The sequence below is a fragment of the Lampris incognitus genome, chromosome 2, assembly GCF_029633865.1.
Source record: "Lampris incognitus isolate fLamInc1 chromosome 2, fLamInc1.hap2, whole genome shotgun sequence".
Taxonomy (NCBI): Eukaryota; Metazoa; Chordata; class Actinopteri; order Lampriformes; family Lampridae; genus Lampris; species Lampris incognitus.
This window is the reverse complement of record NC_079212.1, coordinates 48,986,365-49,012,738: the sequence shown is the minus strand read 5'-3', so window position 1 is coordinate 49,012,738 and position 26,374 is coordinate 48,986,365. Positions and strand designations below refer to the sequence as shown.

General features: G+C 46.1%; 1 protein-coding gene across 1 annotated transcript in view; it reads left to right on the top strand.

Annotated features, from left to right (window-relative positions):
- The window catches only part of si:rp71-17i16.5 (phosphatidylinositol 4,5-bisphosphate 3-kinase catalytic subunit gamma isoform), a 34,649-nt gene extending 8,529 nt beyond the window's left edge, over positions 1 to 26,120 (top strand). The window contains exons 6-13 of the mRNA XM_056299937.1: positions 665 to 890; positions 3,241 to 3,335; positions 8,514 to 8,657; positions 8,760 to 8,850; positions 11,128 to 11,258; positions 24,018 to 24,129; positions 25,459 to 25,616; positions 25,863 to 26,120. Coding sequence (XP_056155912.1) covers positions 665 to 890; positions 3,241 to 3,335; positions 8,514 to 8,657; positions 8,760 to 8,850; positions 11,128 to 11,258; positions 24,018 to 24,129; positions 25,459 to 25,616; positions 25,863 to 26,120 — 1,215 coding nt within the window. The remainder of the gene's footprint in view (positions 1 to 664; positions 891 to 3,240; positions 3,336 to 8,513; positions 8,658 to 8,759; positions 8,851 to 11,127; positions 11,259 to 24,017; positions 24,130 to 25,458; positions 25,617 to 25,862) is intronic.
- The last annotated feature ends 254 nt before the right edge of the window (positions 26,121 to 26,374 follow it).

The following is a 26,374-nucleotide window of genomic DNA, read 5'->3' as shown; positions in this document are numbered from 1 at the left end:
AACCAGCGATCCCCGTGTTGGTAGGCAACGGAATAGACCACCACGCTACCTGGACGCCCCAGTAGTTCCCATTTCTGGCCAGCACAGAATACATTAATTAATTAATCAACCAATTAATTGATTAATTTCATTCATTTTTGCCTCTTTCTTCCAATTTGGCATGTCCATTTCTCTGTTCTAGTGTCCTGCCATTGCTAAAGTGGTTGGGGACCGTGTGGACTGTATCATTTGCAGCCTTCAGCAGACATGGAGCTGTCTAACCGGTTCTTTTGACATGCCAGTTACAGCTTTCTATGGTGGAGCATAACGTATACGGCGGCTCACACCATTTCCCCGAGATTCACCCAGAGCTGTAAAGTTGTGCCCCCACCACCTGTGGGGGGTCACCAATTCTAAGGGCAGCACACATTACCAGCTCCCCACGAGGTGCTAATGGGGTTCATCGAGGTGACAAACCCCGCTGGCACCTCCACTAGCATTCAAAGAAACATAATTTGGGGTTTGAATGGTATATTTGATTTACTAATATCAGTTCATGTGGCCAAGTGGAAGTGATGGAACAGGTGCCCACCCTGTCTGACATGACAGCAGCATGAACAGTGTGTGAATAGCCGTACATTCTGTCTTTCATGCCGAACTCAGTCACGTAAACCTTTCATTGTAGAGCAAGAGGATTGGCCACTTCTTCTTCTGGTACGTACGCAGTGAAGTAGCAGGGTGTCCGTATGTCCGCCAGCGTATGGCTGTGGTTCTGGAGGCCTACCTGCTGGGGTGTGGTCAGGCCATGCTGGACAGCTTCAGCCAGCAGGTCCAGGCCGTGGAGGCTTTACAGGAGGTCGCCTGCCGGGTTAAGGCACTCTACCCTGATAAGACCGACCTCCCTCCCACAGGTGGGGCCAAACACTGTTAACGTTTCTGGGTAGAACAGAGACTCAGATACAGAGAAAAACTCAGGACACGAGGGACAGTTAAAATAAAGGCCAAATCCAGGCAGGCAGGGAGTAAGCAAAAATCTGAAAAACTGAGAACAAGCAAAGTCAAAAACTGTGGAGACTTACACGAGGAAGAAATGCTGGAAAGCAATGAACAAAAACAATCTGGCAGGAGAACAAGGAAACTCCAGGGGTGTGTGTGTGTGTGTGTGTGTGTGTGTGTGTGTGTGTGTGTGTGTGTGTGTGTGTGTGTGTATTTTTTGTAATATATAAATATATAATTTATATATAATTTATTTAATTTATATAATTATATATTATATATATATATATATATATATATATATATATATATATATATACACATTTATATTTTTATATATACATATATATATGTAAGCTGGGGAGCTAATGAGGAAATGGGGAACAGGTGCGCAGGTGAGTCGAGAAAACAGGAAGGAGCGGGAGACGCACAAGGACAGGAACTGAAATGACAAGACAGGTGAGTACTTCAAAATAAAACGAGAAACACAACAGCCGATGAGTGGCGGGATGTTACAAACACAGATAATGGACACGTAGAGAACTCAATTAAAATGTGATGCCAGTTACTGCAAAAAATCCCCGCTGATAAAACGAGAAAAGATGGTTACTTCTGAATGCATAGAGAGCAACAGTAATCCTTAAATTACAAGTTAATCACATTTCATCTTCTGCGTCACAAAAACACACCCTTTAAATCCCTTCAGCGGTTTTGAAAATATATGCGTTGTAGAGGTGGATATTGGCCATATTTTTATTTCCATACTCTCATGTGGTCCACAATTACTGACTGAACCAAGTCTGCTTCTCTTGATCGTTGATAAAGACCGTAATTCTGCATCAGAAGGAACAACTGTATTGTGCTCTTTGTGTGTTTTGTTCCTCATATGGTGTATATAATTACTTTTGATTTTCCCCCCTCAAAGACGTGACAAACCACGACCAATAAACAGAGGATACAGCTCACGTTATAAAAGTAACCAGCCTACAAACAACTAAAAAGGAAGAGGAACTCAGTAGAATACAGAAATACACAGACAGACAATTGGTCGTGTCTGCGGGTGGGAAGCCGGATGTGGGTATGTGTCCTGGTCGCTGCACTAGCACCTCCTCCGGTCGGTCAGGGCTCCTGTTCGGGGGGGGGAACTGGGGGGGAATAGCGTGATCCTCCCACGCACTACGTCCCCCTGGTGAAACTCCTCCCCGTCAGGTGAAAAGAAGCGGCTGGCGACTCCACATGTATGGGAGGAGGCATGTGGTAGTCTGCAGCCCTCCCCGGATCAGCAGAGGGGGTGGAGCAGAGACCGGGACGGCTCGGTGGAGCGGTGGTGAGTGGCCAGATACAATTGGGGAGAAAAGGGGGGAAATTCCAAAACAATAAAAAAGACAGACAATGCTAAGTGCAGTAGCCCTATGAGCATCTCGTCTCTCGTACAGTCTTACATTCATGTGAGGAAAACGCCAAAACAACCTGTGCACTCAAAGAGAGGGGGCCAGTTCCAGTAGAAGTAATACGTCCAGTCCACTTTTGGTCACTGTCACAGTTGATGGATGGATGGATGGAGGATTTTGGGTAAATCTATCCATCCATCCATCCATTATCCAAACTGCTTGTCCTGCTCTCAGGGTCTTGGGGATGCTGGAGTCTGTCCCAGCAGTCATTAAGCGGCAGGCGGGGAGACACCCTGGACAGGCCACCAGGCCATCATAGGGCCAAGCTATATGACTAGCTATAGAAGGGTATACTATATGACTCCAAAATATCATTCCAGTGCAGATTATATTTCACGCACGGTTGTTCCAACGCCAGCACTGTTCTGCCTTCGGACATGTTGTTCCTTCATCCCAGGTTTGTGAAACCGTTAATGTAGGTCGCCATAGTTCAAAATCCGATTCGGTGATCCTTGTCGAGAGAAAAACCATGTCGGTAGGATGTCAGCAGAGGTAGAAGTTTGAACATGAATAATCCAAAGCATGGTGAATTTGTCTCGTTAGAATTGCTTGATGGGAAGACCTACTTAGAGTATGTCCAACAATCCTCCAATAATCCAAATTATATTGCGGGAATCTAATATTCTGAGCCGAGTCTTGCACATGCAAGGTAAATGGACTAAGGTGTTTATATGGCCCCATATCTGAAGTGCTGTACTGTCAAATTCCCATCAACATCCAAGCACCGTGTTCATTTAAGTGTCGATTACATGTTAAATATTGATGAGCTTATGATTTTTTTAAAAGCTTTGTCTTTATTTTTGTGTGCATGTAGCTGCCATAACCCTCCGTGAGCTTCTGGAAAACTGTAGCCTGCCATCTGAATTCCTGGTCCCGTTTGATCCTCGAGTCAAAGCTGGAAAGATCCTGGTAAGCCTTCGGTGTATGGGACTGTTTCTGTGTTTGTGTTGGTCTGTGGGTGCAGCTTGTAGGTGTGTGCTTATGTGCATTTGCTAAAGTTAATAAGGGTGTGCGTGCGTGCGTGTGTGTGTGTGTGTGTGTGTGTGTGTGTGTGTGTGTGTGTGTGTGTGTGTGTGTGTGTGTGTGTGTGTGTGTGTGTGTGTGTGTGTGTGTGTGCACGTTTGAAGGGTGGGATTTTACAAGTTTGTTAAATTCTAACCACATTATTTTCATTTTTCACATGCACAGTTCTCTCATTTGCATTATCACCTTCCTGCATGTGGGGGTCCTCTCTGTTTCACCCAAAGCTCCATAAACATCCATCCATCCATCCATCCATTATCCAAACCGCTTATCCTGCTCTCAGGGTCGCGGGGATGCTGCAGCCTATCCCAGCAGTCATTGAGCGGCAGGCGGGGAGACACCCTGGACAGGCCACTAGGGCATCACACAGGGCCCACACACACACACACACACACACACACACACACACACACACACACACACACACACACACACACACATGCACACGCACGTACGCACACACGCGCGCGCACACACACACACACACACACACACACACACACACACACACGTTCACACCTAGGGACAATTTAGTACGGCCGATTCACCTGACCTACATGTCTTTGGACTGTGGGAGGAAACCGGAGCACCCGGAGGAAACCCACACAGACACGGGGAGAACATGCAAACACCACACAGAGGACAACCCGGGACGACCACCAAGGTTGGACTACCCCGGGGCTCGAACCCAGGACCTTCTTGCTGTGAGGCAACCGCACTAAGCAGAAGGCAAAACACCATGGCCAGTGCAAAAAAACCTGGGAGGACAAAGCAATGCACAGGAAGTACCCAAAAAGAATGAGGGATGCAGACGTGGACCAACAAGACACACCAATGGCTGAGGAGCACCGGACTGAAAGCAGAGACGGAGGGCCTGATAATCGCTGTACAAGACCAGAACATGGCCACCATATCCCATCACCATCACATCATCAAAGGTGGAACAGACCCAAAATGCAGAATCTGTGGAATGTACGAAGAAACCATCAACCACATTGTCTCAGGCTGCCCGGAACTGGCAGAGACCAAGTACATGTACAGGCACAACAAGGCAGCAGCATACCTGCACTGGAAGATCTGCAGGAGCTACAAGATCAAGACGACTGAGAAGTGGTACTAACATCAGCCAAAAATGGTCACTGAGAACAATGATGTCACCGCCCCTGGGACACGCCCATCCACACTGAAAGAGAGATAAAAGCCAACAAGCTCGACATCGTTATCAAGGACAGGAAGAAGAAGAGGTCATGCTCATCAACATGGTAACACCATCCGAAAAAAACACCTCAGTGAAAGTCACAGAGAAGCTGACCAAGTACAAAGACCTGGAGATTGAAATCTGTGGGGAATGAAGACCGAAACAACACCAGTGGTCATCGGAGCTCTAGGACTCATGAAGAAGGCAATGAAAAAGTTCACCAACCGTATCCATTAACATCATTAACATCCATGCAGTCCAGAAGCTCGCCCTACTCGGAACAGCCCACATATTACGACGAGTACTGTCAATCAAGTGACATCTGCCTTACAGTGCCTCAGGTCCATAGTTTGGACCCGGCTCTACAGGGTGTAAAACAGGAAACACAAAAGAATTAATAATAATAAAAATAATGGATTACATTTATGGCAGCACAGTGGCACAGTGGTTAGCACAGTTGGCTCACAGCAAGAAGGTCCTGGGTTCGAGCCCCGGGGTAGTCCAACCTTCCCTTGGAGGTTGTCCCGGGTCGTCCTCTGTGTGGAGTTTGAATGTTCTCCCCGTGTCTGCGTGGGTTTCCTCTGGGCGCTCTGGTTTCCTCCCACAGTCCAAAGACATGTAGGTCAGGTGAATCGGCCGTACTAAATTGTCCCTTGGTGTGAATGTGAGTGTGTGTTGGCCCTGTGATGGCCTGGTGGCCTAACCAGGGTGTCTCCCCACTTGCCGCCCAGTGACTGCTGGGATAGGCTACAGCTTCCACCTGACCCTGAGTAAGGATAAACGGTTTGGATAATGGATGGATGGATGGATTTATGGATCAGTTGGATCAACCAAATTTAATTGATCATTGGATTCAATTAGAGCAGACACACCCAGGCTTTTCATTAATGCCACCCCTGTTAAATCTAAACATGACTAACCTTACCATCAATGTGAAGTAGGCTAAAAGAGCTCAACAAGCAGCACACTATGTCGCCGTTCTAAGAAATTCCAGAAGAGATAGGGAAAAAAAAGTTGTTGAGATATATCAGTCTAGAAAGAGTTCATGTCTAAGCCTCTGGGACTCCAGCGAGCCACAGTGAGAGCCATTGTCTCCAAATGGAGAAAACTTGGAATAGTGGTGAATCTTCCCAGAAGTGGCCAGCCTACCAAAATTCCTCCAAAGGCGCAGCAATGCCTAAATTAGGAAGTCACAAACCCAGGACAACATCTAAAGAACTGCAGGTTTCTCTATCCTCAGCTAAGATCATCATTCAGGATTCAGCAATAAGAAAGAGACTGGGCAAATGCGGAATTCGTGGGAGAGTTGCAAGGTGCAAACCACTGCTAACTAAGAGAAACATTAGAGCCCATCTCACGTTTACAAAAATCACATTGATGACACCCAAGCCTTTTGGGATAATGGTCTGTGGACAGACGAGTCAAAAGTGGAACTTTTCTGAAGACGCGGCTCCTGTTATTTTTGGCTTAAAGAAAACTCAGCATTTCACAATAGAACATCATACCAACAGTCAAACATCGTGGTGGTATTGTGATTTTGTGTTGATACTTTGCTGTGTCAGGGCCCGAAAGACTTGCCATCATTGAAGGAACCATTAGTTCTGCCATCTATACCAGCAAATTCTGAAGGAGAATGTCTGGTCCTCAGTCCGTAAGCTGAAGCATATCACCTGGAGGGGATATTGCATTTGGTCATGTGTGTCCGCAGCTAATCTCGCATAATAATGGGCCTGTCAGCCTAAAAAGATTTTTTTTTTTGCACAGTTGCACAGATCACTGTAAGATCAAGAACCTCTCATGGTTGCAGTGATTCAAAACCTTTGAAAACCATTTGTTCTCGCTACTGCCACTCCCTCTCTTCATTCACTTTCTAGCTTGCTCGACCAATACTGCTCTCTGTTGCTGTCCAGTCTGAGTCAACCGTACACATGTGTGACTCACATCTAGAGTTGACTTAGATTGGGCAGCGACAGTGTCAAAACATTATGTATCCATGTATGGGCCTTGAAAGCAAATAAGAAGTTGATCGTATTTCCCAAGTCAGCAAATCATCCACTGCTGATCTCAGCACAGGAGAACTGGAGGAACACTGGATGAACCAAAAATGATAAGCTCTGACTTCATTCTCATAATATAATAAAGCTGGGTAAACCGTTTACGCTCAGGCATGTGCGACTCACATCTACGGTTGACTCAGATCGGGCAGCGACATGATCAAAAGTTATTAAAATAGCGTCCGGGTAGTGTAGTGGTCTATTCTGTTGCCTACCAACACAGGGATCTTCAGTTCGAATCCCCGTGTTACCTCCCACTTGGTCGGGTGTCCTACAGACACAATTGGCCGTGTCTGAGGGAGGGAAGCCGGATGTGGGTATGTGTCCTGGTCGCTGCACTAGCGCCTCCTCTGGTTGGTCGGGGCGCCTGTTCATAGGGGAGGAGGAACTGGGGGGAACAGCATGATCCTCCCACATGCTACGTCCCCCTGGTGAAACTCCTCTCTGTCAGGTGAAAAGAAGCGGCTGGCGACTCCACGTGTATTGGAGGAGACGTGGTAGTCTGCAGCCCTCCCCGGATTGGCAGAGGGGGTGGAGTAGCGACCGGGATGGCTCGAAAGAGTGGGGGTAATTGGCTAGGTACAATTGGGGAGAAAAGGGGGGAAAAGTCCCCCCCCCAAAAAAAGATATTAAAATAATTTTGATCGTCAAAAAAATGCAAAACTTATAAAGAAACAACTTCCTCTAAGTTTCAGTCAAAACAGGAAGTACTGCATATTCTTGTCAGGTTAGGGTTAGACCAAATGGTTGCACAGCAAACCTTTTCTTTTTGGAAAGTGCAAGTTCATATTAGACTTGGTCTCCTTCATGCAAAGGTCCGCCTAGGAGGCTGCGCATCCACAGAACAACAGGCAAAATGTTTTTATCAGGTAGATTTTAGCTTGAATGCTGCATATTAACTCCACCCCACCCCCCACCCCCCATATTTCCCATTCAGTCAACTTGGGCGCTGCGCAAAAGTCTTATAATGGCAGGAAAAATACTGCTTTTTCTGTCCGTGTATGCATGCATCTGTCCGCTGCTAATCTTGCATACTACTGGGCCTGTCAGGCAAATAATTCTGTGCACAATTATGACTGCATGATCAAGGACCTCTCGTGGTTGTGGTGATTCAAAACCTTTGAAAACGTTGTTAGCAATTGAATGCTAACAACTCAGCTGGTTTTTCACCCAATTCCGAGTGCCGGAGAAGTTGGGTTATGCAGTGGGACAGTGATCCAAAATACAAGAGTGAAATAGTGGTGCCACCTCAGAATGGCTCCTCAAAAGAAACAAAATTGTTGTTTAGGAGTGGCCTAGTCCACATCCTGACAGGAACCCCATCGAGATGCAGTGGCAGGATCTTAACGGGCATTTCATCCTCCGAAAACTATTGAATGTCGCTGAATCAGAGAATTCTGCAGAGAAGAGTGGGCCAGAATTCCTCCACAGCGATGTGAAAGACTGGTCTCCAATTATAAGAAACGTTCGGTTGCGGTTGTTGCTGCTAAATGTGGCACAATCAGTTATTAATTTCATGGGGGCAATTACTTTTTCAAATGAGTGATATAGGTGTTGGAAATAAAAATTCCCTCAATAAATGAATTGTATTTACTTGCATTCTCCTTATTGGATTTTGTGTGAAGATCTGAAACCATCGTGCCTGACAATACGCAAAAAAAGAGGAAATCAGGAAAGGAGAAATAATTTTTCACAGCACTGTACATGTGAGGATTTGTTTTGCCACAGTGGAGCTGACACGTGTTATCTTTAAAACAGCTGTTTAAGATGAGCAAGGTTTCATTTCAGTTCGTTCATCTGCCTCCTATCCAGCTGGATAGATGCAAGGTGATGGCCTCCAAGAAGAAGCCCCTGTGGCTGGAGTTCTGCCCCATGCCCTCCCCCACCCCTGTTTCACCAGTGGGCATCATCTTTAAACAGGGGGATGACCTCCGAAAGGACATGCTGATCATTCAGGTCCGGTGGGAGTCTTCTGTCTTCATAACTGCAGTATGATGAATGTTATGCACTGGAAGGCCTCAACAGACTGGGATTTTAACATTCTTGCTTCATGATTAGACACTGAGGGTGATGGACTTCATCTGGCAAGAGAAATCGCTGGACCTCAACTTGGTGCCTTACGGCTGCATCGCTACAGGACACAATATAGGTACAGTTATTTTGAAAAACAAAGAAAATTACTTGAATCATGACACGGTGATGAGGGCTTTTTTTTTAATAAGTTCATACTTAAAAAAATAGTACAGTAATTCAGAATCAAGATCAAAAACAGGAGCATTTTACATGGTTACAAGAGAAAAAGGGCAGCAAAACATCAACAAGACTCTGCTTTTATATATGAAACTACAAACCCCTGATGAGGGTAAGATGAGAGTGTTGGAGGGATTGGATGTGGTGATGGGCAATGGTAGTGACAGAAATGTGAACCCTCACTCAGGTCTAGGCTCACTGTCAGAGGTGAAATATGGGGTCAGGATCCGAGTTCGGGTAATGAGTAGCACTACAAAACCCATATATTACACTCTGCCGATATACCACCAAGCCTACTACCAACAAATAAGATGCTAGCAAACCATTCCTAGAAATAGGTGATTCAAAAGCTGATACTGGTGTTGCACGATGATATCTGCACGTCATCAGTATCGGCTGATAAAGGCTTTAAAAGAAAATATCGGCATTGGCCCAAAATGCCGACGTGACAGGCCGGTAAGAATGACGCCTTAGTTATGTGCATGCAACATGAACCATTGCCAGGCACGAGCACGGCGTGTCTCCTCGGCGGGGCAGAGCAGATTTTTTTTCATCACCAAATTTTATTCAAAAATCTGCACAAATGATGATACAGTCATATTTTTCTTTTAAAACAATATCTCCCCAGTATCCCCCCTTAGCCCCCAGCAAACCATTCCCAGCTCATATGAAGCACTTTGGAGGTCTAGAAAAGCGCTACAAAATTAAAGTTATATAGTGCTTTTCTAATACTCAAAGCACTATATAACTTTAATTGTATTATTATTGTTATTATTATTATTATATAAATGCAATGATTATTATTATTATTATTATTAAAAACAAGATGGTGATAAACAAAATAGCTAAGTAACAATAATAGTAATTGAATAAATTAAATAAATACAGATCACAAAATAGTTATGCAGCTCAAAAACAAAAAAGAATGTGCATCTGGTATTATACAAAATCATCATGTCAACCTAACTTTAAGCACTGCCTGCACCCTACAAGGTTACAGTCCAAGATGTACATATGTACCTGTAGACTGTTACATCTGCACACATATTTACCCATTCATACATACACTTAATGTACCTACGTTAACACAACTACATATGCGTGCATACCCCCCCTCCCCCAGAACAATCCACAGTTCTATGCATCCAATCTTACTTCCAACACTAGTTCAATGGGATAGATTGCATTGTTTCGAAATGAGAGATGAGAGGCTGCCAGTGTTTGTAAAAATTTTCAGCTGAGCCACGGACAGCAAATTTATTTTTTTCCAATCTCAGAAATGACATTAAGTCCCGCAGCCAGGATGTGTTTGAGGGGGGGGGGGTGAGCGATTTTCCCATAAGAGGAGAATTCGACAACGGACAATTACAGAGGCAGAGGAGATTACATTAGTCTGTTTGGCAGTCATTCTAACACCCTCCTCAGGGACACCAAAGATAGCAATCTGAGGTGATGGGTCCAGAGTCACTTCCAATATCTCTGATATAAGGTTAAAAAAAAAAGACCTCCAATATTCCACCAGGTTTGGCCATGACCAGAACATAACGAGTCGAGTCTACTGATGCCTGAGAACATCTGTCACAAATATCAATGAGGTTTGGATAGATCTTCGATAATCTAGCTTTACTAAAATGGATCCTATGAAATACTTTGAACTGATGAGGCTAAGCCTTGCACAGGAGGAGGATGAGTTTATTGCATCTAATGCAACGTCCCACCATTCATCTGAAAAAGTGATACTCAGTTCAGTCTCAATCTCTGATTCGATTCTGCTTAGTTATACAATTTATAATATGAAGTTAAAAGAATCAGAGGACGTTTTGAATTTTAGTCTGTTTTTGTTTTATCTTAAACCACTTGGTATAGAACAAGAAAACATTTTCCAGTTACAGAACAAGCCATGGAGGAAAGGAAATTAAGTATTCTGGGTATAAAGAAAAGATTAAACCAAGCTTTTCCCAGGTTTAAATTCAAGCCTCCATAGTCTTTAAGCTATATTTATTGTTAAGTGTCACAAAAAAGTAACTGTTACATATTTTAATACACTTTATGAATTCAGAATTGTTGGTGCAACCCACCCTCAAACTAAGATCAGCATCAAACCTGTAGACACACATTGCACACTGTCTTAGATCTACTCAGTGTCCGTTGAACTAATCAATTCGCTTTTCAACAGGTATGATAGAGATTGTTAGGGAGGCAGTCACCATTGCTGCAGTACATAGGAGCCAGGGGGGGACCACTGGAGCCTTCAGGAACGATGCTCTGTTTGACTGGCTCGAGACCAAATGTCCACTCCAGGAAATTGTAAGTGACTATAATAAGAATAATTTTGTCTATATAGCACTTTTCTAAAGTAATGTTACAAAGTGCTTCACAGAAAAAATAAAGCCAGACAAGGGAAAAATAAAAGAGTGAGAACAAATAAGTAAGAGTAAAAATAAAAACAGTATAAATAAAGACAAATATCAAACATGTGTAAAAGAAAAGTTTTAAGACGAAATTTAAAAGAAGCTAGAGATTTGGTTTGTCTTAGTTCAGCAGGAAGAGAGTTACAAAGTGTTGGGGCTCTAACAGCAAAAGCCCGATCCCCTTTGTAACAAACTGAGACCTGGGAATAACTAGCAAGGCTCCATCTGTAGACCTTAATGGTCAAGGGGGGCATATAACAAGTCAATAAATCACAAATGTATTTTAAAATCAATTCGAAATATAACTGGGAGCCAGTGTAGGGAGGCAAGCACAGGAGTGATATGGTCATGCCTCCTTGTCCCGGCAATGAGCTGAACAGTGGCGTTTTGTACCAACTGCAGACGGAGAGGGAGCCCTTGCTGATACCAGAATACAGTGCATTACAATAGTCAAGCTGACAATAGATAAAAGCATGCACAACTTTTTGCAGATTGACAGTTGATAAAAATGACCTAATTTTTGGAGAAAAGCATGACTGAACAACATATTTGATTTGATTATCAAAACTGAAGCTAGCATTGAATATCACCCCAAGATTCCTAGCAGGCTGCTTAAGACTACCTCATAGACCACCAAGATTAGTAACAAAGAAGCTGATGGAATTCTCGGGACCAAACAGAATGACCTCGGACTTATCATCGTTAAATTTGAGAAAAATTTCAGACATCCAGAATTGAATGTCAGAGAGGCAAGTTGTGAGATTTGTTAGGGTGCTAGGATCTGTGGGTTTTAATGGCATGTATAACTGAGTGTCGTCAGCATAAAAATGGTAGAGCACATCGTGATTTTGAATAACCTGGCCAAGGGGCAGCATGTATATAGAAAAGAGAAGGGGGCCAAGAACTGAGCCTTGAGGGACACCACAACTGAGCTGAGCCACCAAGGAGTTAGAGTTACCTGGAACAATAGAAAAAGTTCTGTTGGTGAGGGAAGAGCATAATAAGCTAAGAGCCGAGCCCTTGATGCCAATCCAAGTCTCTACGCAATATAAGAGGATGTTGCGATCGATTGTTATTTCTTGATATTAGTTCAGAGAAGTGTGCTGATCAGGCATTCTTAACTGCCTTCTGGTAAATTAACACTGTAGGGACTAAATACCATATGGGAAATATAAGTGGATAATAGCAGTTAAGGACTCAGATTTTTCTGTGATGGCCCACCCAAATGAAGTAAATTTAGTTTCATCCTGAATCCTGAACAGATTATGTTTGATCTTATACTTCAATAAATGCCCATCCATCCACTCCAGTCTTCTTTAGAAGAGCGATCGTCTTTTCATTAGTGGTGAAGGGCTGCTCACTCTTTACAGTGTGGTAGGCTGTGTTAATGAGCTTCTCTATACTCTGGTGACTCTTAAGCATTTGCCGGTCTTGCCCAGATGTTAAGCGGGCCTGATGGGTTGTCTGGCATCCGCTTGGCTAGCATACACTGCAAGTGTTTTCTATGTTTGTCATGTGCGTCAAGAGCATTTTTTTGATAATTGTCCATCCATCCATCCATTATCCAAACCGCTTATCCTGCTCTTGGGGTCATGGGGATTCTGGAGCCTATCCCAGCAGTCATTGGGCGGCAGGCGGGGAGACACCCTGGACAGGCCGCCAGGCTATCACAGGGCCCCCCCCCCCCACACACACACACACACACATTCACACCTAGGGACAATTTAGTATGGCCGATTCACCTGACCTACATGTCTTTGGACTTTGGGAGGAAACCGCAGCACCCGGAGGAAACCCACGCAGACACGGGGAGAACATGCAAACTCCACACAGAGGATGACCCTGGGCGACCCCCAAGGTTGGACTACCCTGGGGCTCGAACCCAGGACCTTCTTACTGTGAGGTGACCATGCTAAGCACTGCGCAAACATGTTGCCCAATGCCTCTCGATCCCCACTGTCATAATTTCTCCACTGGGCTCAGACACAGAGAGAAGAAGCCTTTTGGTCAGCTTTCGGTCTTTAGGGCTGGTAAGACAGAACATAGGAGGCATCCAGGCATCCATCTGTGAAGAATGGCAGCAAAAGATCAGGGTTTTACCAGGACAGGTGCTGAAGTAAAGTGCCAGTTAAGGTCTTTGAATGCCTCATGTACCTCAGGAGACCAGATGAAGTGGGAGATGGGACTCTTTGAGAGAGCAGTAAGGGGGCCTGCCAGGGCACTGAAGCTTCTGATGAAGTGGCAGTAGAAATGTGGGAATCCAAGGAAGCATTGTACTTGCTTCATCGAAGTAGGGTGGGGTTAAGCTTCTTAAAGTTTATCTGTATATTGCCATAGTAGATGATGAACCTCAGGAAGGAGATGGCTGTGACATGTTGCACTTTTCTGGTTTGACAAACACGTGGTGGTTCTGGAATCTTTGGATGATGTGGCAAACATGCTACATAGGCTCCAAGAAGGACCTGGAAAAGAGGGGAATGTCATCTAAATAAACAAACACAACACAACTCAGTATATCACACAGCACATCATTGACTAGGACCTGGAAAACAGCAGATGTATGGCTGAGGCCTAAGGACATGACCAGGTATCCATAGTGCCAGTTAGGTGTGCTGAAAGCAGTTTTCCATTCATTGCCTTCCATGATGTGGACAAGGTGGTAAGCATTACATCGGCCTAACTTGGAGAAAGTTGGCGTTCCTCACAGAAACTTGCAAATTGTAATTCCTTGCAGCACGGTGATCTTATCTGTTGAGACCACGATGATCAATGCAGGGACAATGACCACTGTCTGTCCTTTTCACAAAGATGAAGCTTACCCCAGCTAGAGTGGTGGAAGGACTAATGAATCTGGCAGACTGATGAATCTGAGCTTGACAGCATTGATAAGTCATAGTTTCTCTGATTTCTTCTCACTAACAGTCACCACACAGCCTAAGCCATCATCAAAGACCAATCAATATAGTCAAGTCAATTTTATTTGTAAAGTCCAATATCACAAATTACATATTTGCCTCGTGGGGGCTTTACAGCAACACAACATCCTGTCCTTAGACCCTCGTATTGAATAAGGAACAACTCCCTTAAAAAAAAAACCTTTAACAAGGAGAAAAAATAGGAGGAAACCAAACCTCAGGGAGAGCAACAGAGGGATCTCTCCCCCAAGACCGACAACGTGCAAAGGATGTTGTGTTTACACAATTTACACAAGACAACATTGAAAGAGGATAACAGAATTATAATGGAATTATAGAACATATGAAGAATATGATGAGGAGGATGCCAAGCAGTGTCCAGACCCCACCGAAACAGCCCAGGACCTGAGCCACATGACCACCATCACCATGTAGACGAAAAAAAAGGAATAAAAGAAATTCATTATTACTTATTTTCATTATTACATTATTTTTTCATTATGATGCCAGAGACTGCTGGGAAAGTGGCATAGTTAGCTAGCAAGTGAAAAAAACACTGCAACTTCTGTAAGCGAGGAGGAGCAGGATGTCTTCCAGATATAAGCACAGAACTGTTGCACTGAAAAGAAAACAAAAGTGTGTAGATGGGAGAGAGAGAGAGAGAGAGAGGGGGAAAGAGAGAGAGAGAGAGAAAGAGAGAGAGAGAAAGAAAGATAAGCTTCCAAAACTGGATTTGTGTTTTAGTCGACAGAGGGCTTCTCATTCAGGAGAAGCTGCTGCCAGCTCTGTCACTTAATAATAATAAACTTTATATAGCAGCTTTCCAAAACAAGTTTTACAAGGGGATTTACTGGATTAAAAAAACAAACAACAGGAATCATGAAAGTATAAATAAAAACAGGGAGAACAATAGAACCATACTTCCTCATGGTAATACAAAGAAAAAAGGTATGTAAATTACTGTATAGAGTAAGGAAACAGAAAGAGGAAGAAAAAAAGAAATGGTGATAGGAGAAGGAACAGGAATGATAAAAGGAGAAGGAAAAGGAATGATAAAAGGAGAAGGAACAGGAATGATAAAAGGAGAGGGAACAGGAATGATAAAAGGAGAAGGAACAGGAATGATAAAAGAAGAGGGAACAGGAATGATAAAAGGAGAGGGAACAGGAATGATAAAAGGAGAAGGAACAGGAATGATAAAAGGAGAAGGAACAGGAATGATAAAAGGAGAGGGAACAGGAATGATAAAAGGAGAAGGAACAGGAATGATAAAGGAGAGGGAACAGCAATGATAAAAGGAGAAGGAACAGGAATGATAAAAGAAGGAACAGGAATGATAAAAGGAGAAGGAACAGGAATGATAAAAGAAGGAACAGGAATGATAAAAGGAGAGGGAACAGGAATGATAAAAGGAGAAGGAACTGGAATGATAAAAGGAGAAGGAACAGGAATGATAATAGGAGAGGGAACTAGAATGATAAAAGGAGAGGGAACAGGAATGATAAAAGGAGAAGGAACAGGAATGATAAAAGGAGAAGGAACAGGAATGATAAAAAGGAGAGGGAACAGGAATGATAAAAGGAGAAGGAACAGGAATGATAAAAGGAGAAGGAACAGGAATGATAAAAGGAGAAGGAACAGGAATGGGAAGAAGCCAAAGAAGAAACTCGGATCAGTAAGGTATTGAAAAGCAACTGCAATCAAAAGTGCTTGAAATGCAGTAAGCTCTTCCACATTCTCATCTTTTGTCTTGTGAAGGACAATACACAAATCTTTGAGAGAAGACTCAAGTTTCCCAGTCCCTCTGTTATAACTTGTCAGGGAGCAGAGGGGCTGGGAAACGTTGTTTTATCTCCTGTCTTGTAAAATGAGGTTGTCTGTCAGAGTACACATAGCTGGTCACTAAAGAAGTCGGGAATCAGGAAGCATTTATTGTAATTTCTTAGGCGTACTTTCATACACAGAGACAGGAAATTTCGTTTCCCCCAGCCCACAGCAGTGAGACACAAAAAACCACATCTAAAATGTCCCAATACATACAAAAACAGAGAGAACAAAGCTAAAAAAAAGAAGAAAAAAAGATAACAACACAGTCCACTCTGCAACGCAGTCAAAAAAATAAAAAATAGAAAATAATAACACTGCCCAGAGAACAAACTCCAGCCAGGATGACTGTTGGTACTGCCGGTCTGCATGAGCTAGCAGTTAGCTCAGCCCGCCCCGCCTCCGCGCCCTGCCAGACCGCTCTCGGCGTTTCCTCCCCGGGCGCAGCTCCAGGCAGGGGCCGTGGTCCCTGGGCCCACCAGACAAAGCAGACCAGGCTCCCACAGCCGGTCCAATGCCAGCTGCCCCAGCCATTAAACGAAAAAATATCGACGAACAAAATAACATCACACGAAGACACGAACTTAGACATGGACAAAGACGCTGCATAGTCGGCACCCGGTGAGGCCGCCGCCATCTTCCCACAGCGGAACTTTCCTACATGTTTCAACCACGACCGCCACCTTCTCAGCTGAGCAGATGAAGGGATTCGATTTGTACATTTTGAAAAGGTCCACATGAATTTGAATGAGTTGACAATGTACTTAAGAGTTGTTTGACCTGGATTGTACTTTTGACAGATTTTGTTGAACAAAGATTATTGTGCTTATAATATAACATTGATACCCGCCACGTGACTTGAGCACGCCACAAGAAAAGAGAAGGTTCAGGTACCATGCAGCTGTTGTGACGTCTCCATTACATCTCTGAGAGACCCACAACCTGTGCTCAGCAACATCAGCCTTGTCTTGGATGAGAGTAACGTCATTGTGTATCATGGCTTGGTTTAGCTTCAGAAACACTGAGGTTTATATAGACTGGGGCAGATCTTGCCACTTCTTTGGCTCCACGGGCAGTCATAATATTACCTTTCAAAACAGGAACAGTAGTAATTGTTTGGGCCATCCCATTCAACAACTGCTGTAGCATGGGGGATAGACAGGCTTTGTATAGGTTGTGAGTAAGAGTGGCGTGTTTAAAGGGTGTCCCTATGGAAGTGAGAAAACCATAGTTTACCCAAAAGTAACAAAAAGTGACTAAGTGACAAAGGAATCAGCAACATTTGTCATTTCATTTCATACATTTGCATACATGAAATGAAACGAAATATAGTTTCCCCCCAGCCCACAGCAGTGCAACACAAAGACCAAAACACATATCCAAACTAGAAGAACAACAAAAACATATATCCAACATATCCAAAAAGATTTTTCACTGTCCAAGAGAGCGAACGCCAGCCAGGGTGACTGTCAGAACTGCCGGTCTCGTCTCATCTCATCTTCAGCCGCTTTTCCAGGGTCGGGTCGTGGTGGCAGCAAGCTAAGTAGGACACTCCAGGCGTCACTCTCCACAGCAACACCCTCCAGCTCCTCCTGGGGGATCCCAAGGTGTTCCCAGGCCAGATTGGACATGTAGTCCCTCCAGCAAGTTCTGGGAACTGCCGGTCTGCATGGGCTAGCAGTTAGCTTAGCCCGCCCCACTTCCGCGTCCTGTCAGACCGCCCTCAGTGTTTTCTCCTGGGACACAGCTCCAGGCAGGGCCATGGTCCTTGGGCCCACCGGACGCAGCAGACCAGGCTCCCCCAGCCGATTCAGTGCCACCTTTCCTAGCCAGACACCATCGACACATCTCCCCGCAGTCCACATGGCAACACCAAAAACAACCAAAACCATGTTCACAGCCAAATAGAATGGCGTGTGTCAGGCAACAGGCTCTTGGCGGTGCAAAATCTGCGGCTACTTGTCTACACAGAGCGTGTTTTTACTGTGAGCATAAAATTGTTTTGAATGGAACCATGCGGAAGGCATGATTAGTTGCGCGGCTGTTGAGGTCACAGTTGTGATAATGAGATGCACGCGTTCCTCTGCATCTTTTTTGCTGGTCATGCTCAGGGTGCCCGTAGAAAGAACATATTTCAACTTTGAGAGCATCTGGGTATGCCTCCTCAGTCATGTGACAAGAAGAATGGAGAGAGAGAGAGTTCTATTTAAAAAGACATGTGGTTGTCAGTATGGACACAATTGTGGCAATACAAAGAAAAACAAGGTATGTAAACAAGGAGACAGCAGTAGAGCAGTAAAATTTACATTTTGTGATAAAAGAAGAAAGAACAGGGGCATCCGGGTAGCGTGGTGGTCTAGTCTGTTGCCTACCAACATGGGGATCGGTGGTTCGAATCCCCGTGTTGCCTCTGGCTTGGTCATGCGTCCCTACAGACACAATTGGCCGTGTCTGTGGGTGGGAAGCCGGATGTGTGCATGTGTCAGGGTCGCTTCAGTAGCGCCTCCTCTGGTTGGTCGGGGCGCCTGTTTGGGGGGAGGGGGAACTGGGGGGAATAGCGTGATCCTCCCATGCGCTACGTCCCCCTGGTGAAACTCCTCATTGTCAGGTGAAAAGAAGCAGCTGGCGACTCCACATGTATCGGAGGAGGCATGTGGTAGTCTGCAGCCCTCCCCGGATCAGCAGAGGGGGTGGAGCAATGACTGGGACGGCTCGGAAGAGTGGGGTAATTGGCCGGATACAATTGGGGAGAAAAAGGGAGAAAAAAAATCCCAAAAAAAACAGCAGAACGGAAAACCAATCAGAAACGTCTCCATGAAATCATTAAACGCTAATCAAGAGTACTCAAAGGCAACTAACTCAACCCCTCGTCCCTCTTGCAGGATGGACAGAGCGGACAGAGCAGACAATCAGTAACAGATTTACATAACTGCTCGATGAGGCACTTGAAGATTAAACAAGCTGTAGCAACACAATACAGGATATAAATTAACTGAAATGACAGTCTTCCCCCTAGCAGCACGTCAGGCATCCTCCACAGATGCCTCCACAAAGCAGGCATGGCCTCCATGCATCACCACCAGTTCAATGGCATGCAGCCCCGTAGAAGGTTTCCGCTTCCGGTGTGGGAAGATGGCGGCGTGAATTCACATTTGCGGCGGCCTCACCCAGTACCGTCCATGCAGTGTCTTTGTCCACGTCTGTATTTAAGTTTTGTCTTCAGTTGATGGCTGGGAGAGCTGGCACTGGATCGGCTGGGAGAGCTTGGTCTGCTATGTCCTGTGGGCCGAGGGACCACGGCCCTGCCTGGAGCTGCGACCGAGGAGGTAACACCAAGGGCAGTCTGACAGGACGCTGAAGTGGGGCAGGCTAGGCTGACTGCTAGCCCATGCAGACCGGCAGTTCCGATAACACCGGGGCATTCTGGCGGGGCGCTCGCCTGGCGTTGACTGGTGCTTTTGGTATCGTCGTGTGGAGTGCAGGGAGGTGTGTCGAGGGTGTTTGGCTGGGAGAACTGGCGTTGGATCGGCTGGGGGAGCCTGTTCTGCTGCGTCCGGTGGGCCCAAGGACCATTGCCCTTGCCTAGAGCTGCACCCGAGGAGGAAGCACTGAGGGTGGTCTGCCAGGACACGGAAGCGGGGCAGGCTAAGCTAACTGCTAGCCCATGCAGACTGGCAGTTCCGACAGTCATCTTGGCTGGCGTTCATTCCCCTGGACAGTGATATATATATATATATAGATAGATAGATAGATAGATAGATAGATAGATAGATAGATAGATAGATAGATAGATAGATAGATAGATAGATAGATAGATAGATAGATAGATAGATAGATAGATAGATAGATAGATATAGATAGATAGATTTTTTTTGTTTAGATATATGTGTTAGTATGTGTATTCTTGTAGTATTTGCATGTGTTTTTGTCTTTGTGTTGCACTGCTGTGGGCTGGGAGAAACGATATTTTGACAAACAAAGGGTTCCTGATTCCTGAAAGCACCAAGTTCTCATACACACAGGAGAAAAACTCAAGACACACACTCTCAACAGATGGAGAGAAAAGTGCAGAACGATGCGTAGCCAGAGCTGACAGAAATGATGCAGAATCAGTCATATAAGCAAGAACAAAGACACACTCCCACACAGAGGTGTTGACGATTAAACATTACCATTCCATCGCTGAAGAACAGCAGCACATTAATTTCTCCCTCTTATGACAATTTCAATAGAGACCATGTTTTCAGCGGTCAGGTCTTCACGGGTGTGTGGCTGTTCATCAACCACTGAAAGCAGAAACCGTCATGAACAAAAACATGAGGCAAACTGAAGTGTCTCTGAGGCTGAAGACCTTGGTCAGTGGGAAATACAGAATGTAATGCCGACAGAAGCCTTGATCCCAGTCACCACACGGTCGACAATGGAGAATGGGTGGCTCATGGTAGACAGACAGACAGACAGACAGGGATACATGTCATCATAAAAATCACAAGAAAACTCCAAGGCACGCTCTTCATTACATTACATTACAGTCATTTAGCCGACGCTTTTATCCAAAGCGACTTACAATAAGTGCATTTAACGTAGGACATTAGGAGAACTACTAGTCATCAGAGGTCATAAGTGCATCTAAACAAGCATCTAAGAGCAAAACCAGTGTTAAAGTAAAAGTACAAGAAAGAGATTTTGTTTTTTAAATGAGTGAATACAATAAGTGCTAAGAACAAGTAACAGGGTAGTAGTTCTTGAAGAGGTGAGTTTTCAACCTGCGCCGAAAAATGGGCAGCGACTCCGCTGTCCTGACATCAGTGGGGAGTTCATTCCACCACTGTGGGGCCAGCACAGAAAAGAGCCGGGACCGGGTTGATCGGCAGCAGGGGCCTCTGAGCGACGGTGCAACCAGGCATCCCGAGGCAGCAGAGCGAAGTGGTCGGACGGGGGTGTAGGGCTTGACCATGGCCTGGAGATAGGAAAGAGCTGTTCCTTTCACTGCCCTGTAGGCCAGCACCAGAGTCTTAAACTGGATGCGAGAAGCTACTGGGAGCCAGTGGAGGGACATGAGAAGGGGAGTTGTGTGGAAGAACTTAGGGCGGTTGAACACCAGACGAGCTGCAGCTTTCTGAACAAGCTCCAGAGGTCTGATGGCTGACGCCGGCGCGCCAGCAAGGAGGAAGTTGCCGTAGTCCAGCCGGGAGATGACCACCCTGCCTGACCAAAAGAGGGGGAGGAGGGGGAGGTCGACCAGGATGAGGCAGAGGAAGGGGAGGATGCAAAGGGAAAGAAAGAAAACAGGAACCCATTTGCACACAGAGCAGAACCAGATACGGGCCGTGATCAACATCTCTGGCAAACCTTTGTCTGAGAGCATTCTGGTACGTTCCAAAGGATTATCTTTTGCCCCTACTTAGTCTGTAAAGGAATTGATTCAAAGATTGATCTGTTTCGCTTTTACAGGAGTTTACAACTCAAGACGTGGTACAAGCAAAATACTACAGCATCTACACAGACTCGGGTCTATGTGGACGCCATAGACTCAAGTCAGACTGCCTCTTCAGAATCAGAAACACTTTGTCATTTCATTTCATGCACTTGCGCACATGAAATGAAACGAAACATAATTTCCCCCAGCCCACAGCAGTGCAACACAAAGACAAAAACACATCTAAAAACTACAAAAACTAAAAGAACACATATATCCAAACTAACACATATATCTAAACTAAAAAAATGTTTTTTTAAATCACTGTCCAGGAGAACGAACACCAGCCATGATGACTGTCGGAATTGCCGGTCTGCATGGGCTAGCAGTTAGCTTAGCCTGCCCCGCGTCCGCGTACTGTCAGACAGCCCTTGGTGTTTACTCCTCGGGCACAGCTCTTGCCAGGGGCCATGGTCCTTGGGACCACCGAATGCAGCAAACCAGGCTCCCCCAGCTCTCTCAGCCATACACCCTCAACACCGAAAACACCACAGTCAGCGCCAGCTGACCGCCCTCGGTGTTATCGGAACTGCCGGTCTGCATGGGCTAGCAGTTAGCTTAGCCTGCCCCGCTTCCGTGTCCTGTCAGACCACCCTCGGTGTTTCCTCTTCGGACACAGCTCTAGGCAGGGCCGTGGTCCCTGGGCCCACAGGACATAGCAGACCAAGCTCTCCCAGCCGATCCAGCACGAGCTCTCCCAGCCATCAAACGAAGACAATCTAAGCTGCAGACGTGGACAAAGACACTGCATGGAAGGTACTGGGTGAGGCCACTGCAAACATGAATTCGCGCTGCCATCTTCCCACACCGGTACTGAGTGAGGCAGCTGCAAACTTGAATTTGCGCCGCCGTCTTCCCACACCAGAAGCGGAAGACTCTTAACCTTAGAGCACAGTTTAAGCCTAAATCCACCTTTTGTTCCTTGGTTCAAAGTGCTGCATTAAATTCATTTGCAAAAGTGAAAGTGAAATTTTCTATTGAGAACTTATTCAAGATCAAAAGGGCACCAAAACATTGTACCTTTCTCGTAAAGAAAAAAAGTGCCTTGGAAACATTATCAAAAGATGATGAACTTGTCATCAAGAAAGCAGAAAAGGGGCACTATTGTGGTTTGGGGTAAGGACATGTATGTCAGGGAGGCTCATCGTCAACTAAATAACAAGAGTTTACCAACCTCTGACATATAATCCAAGTGAGTCTCTCAAAATAAAGGTAAGAGAGATGCTCATGGAGGCAAAAGAAAATGGTTGGATTTCTGGAGCTGAACTAAGATTCCTATATAATGAAACTCCACAAATGGCTTCAGTCACCTCATCTCATCTCATCTCATCATCAGCCACTTCTACGGGGTTGGGTCGCGGTGGCAGCAAGCTAAGTAGGGCAATCCAGACGTCCCTCTCCCGAGCAATGTCCTCCAGCTCCTCCTGGGGGATCCCAAGGTACCCTACTCTACAAGACAAACTGGTACACAGCCATCTTCAACCAAACACCCAACATTGGGTCCAGAACCCAAGGGGTCCTACAAGTGTACCTGGTGTAACCACTGCACAAATCTTATACAGACCAAGACGTTTATGGATGTTGTATCTCAGTAGTCCACCAATAATCATTTCCTTAATTGTAAAACCTTATTTGTTATCTATAGGCTAGTGTCTCCACACCTGCTGCCCAATGACTGCTGGGATAGACACTCCAGTGTCCCCGTGACCCTGAGTAGGATAAGTAGTTTGGATAATGGATGAAGAACAGGACAGGCTAGCACAACACAAACCTGCCATCTGCACAGGGAATGGCAATTAGCCTATTGCTAGACACTATATGGACAGCAACCCATCCACGTTAAAAACCATTGGCCACATCTCATCTTCCAAACGAAAAGGTGACAAAGGTCACCCCCCCCCTTTTTATCCCTTCCCAATTGTATTTAGCCAACTACTCTACTCTTCTGAGCCATCCCGGTCGCTGCTCCACCCCCTGTGCTGATCCGGGGAGGGCTGCAGACTACCACATGCCTCCTCCAATACATGTGGAGTCACCAGCCGCTTCTTTTCACCTGACAGTGAGGAGTTTCGCCAGGGAGATGTAGCACATAGGAGGATCACGCTATTCCCCCCAGTTCTCCGCCCCCAAAACAGGCACCCCGACCAACCAGAGGAGGTGCTAGTGCAGCAACGAGGACACACACCTTCCCACCGGCAGACACGGCCAATTGTGTCTGTAGGGACGCCCGACCAAGCCGGAGGTAACATGGGGATTCGAACCAGGATCCCCATGTTGATAGGCAACGGAATAGACCGCTACGCCACCCGGACGCCCTGGCAGCGTTTGTTTTATAGGTCTTATGTGACCATACCATGACAGTAAAGGCATTTCAGTTGTTTTAAAACAGAGTGCCTTGGAGATTTCTTGTGATTTTGATGTTGTCTTTTCCATGAAGCACTACCAGGCTGTGGAGAGGTTTGTGAAGTCCTGCGCCGGGTACTGCGTGGCCACCTATGTGCTGGGGATTGGAGACCGCCACAACGACAACATCATGATCACAGACCATGGTATGGATGTACTAAACGCTGTTGGATTGATCAGTCTGTACCGAGGTCTGGTATCTAAAAACTAGAGTCAGTCAGAGAAGCTTCTTATTCATTCATGAAGTGCTACAACAGGTGCACAAACAAATCAACTTGGTAAACTGACACACACTCAACAAGGCAGTTACGAAACGCAAGAATCGATACAGAAAGATGCACAAGAAAATCACAAAGGATCTCTTTCAGTACGTAGATAGTGTGCATATATGGATGTGTGTGCCTGTGCATGTGCGAGCGTGCCAGCGTGTGTGTGTGTTTGTGTGCGCGCACTGCAGCCAGTTTTGCACTGGAATATGGTTCCCAAAGAGTAGGATGTCTACAATGTGGTTGCTGGTAGGTCCCACTATGTCCACATAGACATTAAGAGCATCCATCCAGCCATTATCCAAGCCACATATCCCAATTGGGGGTCACGGGATGCTGGAGCCTATCGCAGCAGTCATTGGGTGACAGGTGGGGAGACACCCTGGACAGGCTGCCAGACTATCACAGGGCCAACACACACACACGCACGCGCACGCACACCTAGGGACAATTTAGTATGGCCGAGTCACCTGACCTACGTGTCTTTGGACTGTGGGAGGAAACTGGAGCCCCCGGGGGAAACCCACGCAGACACGGGGAGAACATGCAAACTCCACACAGAGGACGACCCGGGACACCCCCCAAGGTTGGACTACCCTGGGGTTCGAACCCAGGACCTTCTTGCTGTGAGGTGACCGTGCTAACCACTGCGCCACCGTGCCACCCCTCATTAAGAGTATGAACATTAGAATTAATGAGCAAAGATTTCAGTGAATGAAGGGGTGTCCGGATGGCGTGGCGGTCTATTCTGTTGGCTACCAACACGTACCGCCGGTTTGAATCCCCGTGTTACCTCCGGCTTGGTCTGGCGTCCCTACAGACACAATTGGCTGTGTCTGCGGGTGGGAAGCCGGATGTGGGTATGTGTCCTGATCGCTGCACTAGCGCCTCCTCTGGTCGGTCGGAGCACCTGTTCGGGGGGAGGGGGAACTGGGGGGAATAGCGTGATCCTCCTACGTGCTACATCCCCCTGGCGAAACTCCTCACTGTCAGGTGAAAAGAAGCGGCTGGCGACTCCACATGTATCGGAGGAGGCATGTGGTAGTCTGCAGCCCTCCCCGGATCGGCAGAGGGGGTGGAGCAGCGACCGGGATGGCTCGGGAGAGTGTGGTGATTGGTGAGGGAGCAACTGGGGGGGAATGATTTCAGTGAATGAAAGAATGAACGTTTGACCCCCTGAATAATACTGGTGTATTTCCTGTTTTTCAGGGAACCTGTTTCATATAGACTTTGGACACATCCTGGGCAGCAGGAAACATTTTCTGGGCGTGAGCAGGGAGCGTGTACCATTTGTCCTGACACCTGACTTTTTGTACGTGATGGGCAGGGTCAAAGGTCGGACCAGCCTCTACTTTCAGCGGTTCAGGGTGAGAAGGCCCGGTTTGGGGTGTGTGAATGTGCTCGTGAGTTCGCTTCCATGTTAACAGTGCCAGTGACGACTGTGTTTTTAGGCGGTGAAATGAGTGTTTTTGTCTCAGCGAGTGAGCGTACTCGAGGTGGGAACGTGGAAGCGTAAATCATCACAGTGATTGTTTTGTTACTGACATTATCCCATCCCATCTCATCTCGTCTGTCTTTACGGTTTATTCTGTTCCGTTCTCCGTCCATTCCAGGACACCTGCACTGACGCCTACCTCTCCCTTCGTTGCCATTCTCGTCTGCTGGTCACTCTTTTCTCCCTCATGCTGCTGACCGGCATCCCCGGGCTGAGTGCTGCAGAGGACATGCGGTACCTGCGGGAGGCGCTACAGGAGGAGCGGAGCGAAGCCGACGCCAGAGAACACTTCCTCCAGCAGATCGCCGTCTGTGAGCAGCTGGGCTGGACTGTACAGGCTAACTGGTGGATCCACATGGTGGCAGGCATTAAGTAGACTCCTAGTAGACTGTTATTTCAAGCTATGGGCTATTCTACTTCTCAACTATTTGAAGGAAGGAAGGAAGGAAGGAAGGAAGGAAGGAAGGAAGGAAGGGGTCTGGGGGTGTTATTGAATTGAAATCTATTCCATTAATCCTTTTATTCCATTTAAGCATTCAGCTCCTGTTGATGATGCTCTTGTTCCTAATAGTGGGGAGGGGGATAGTGAAATACAACAAATGCAGACATTTGCCACTGCACTCACCATAG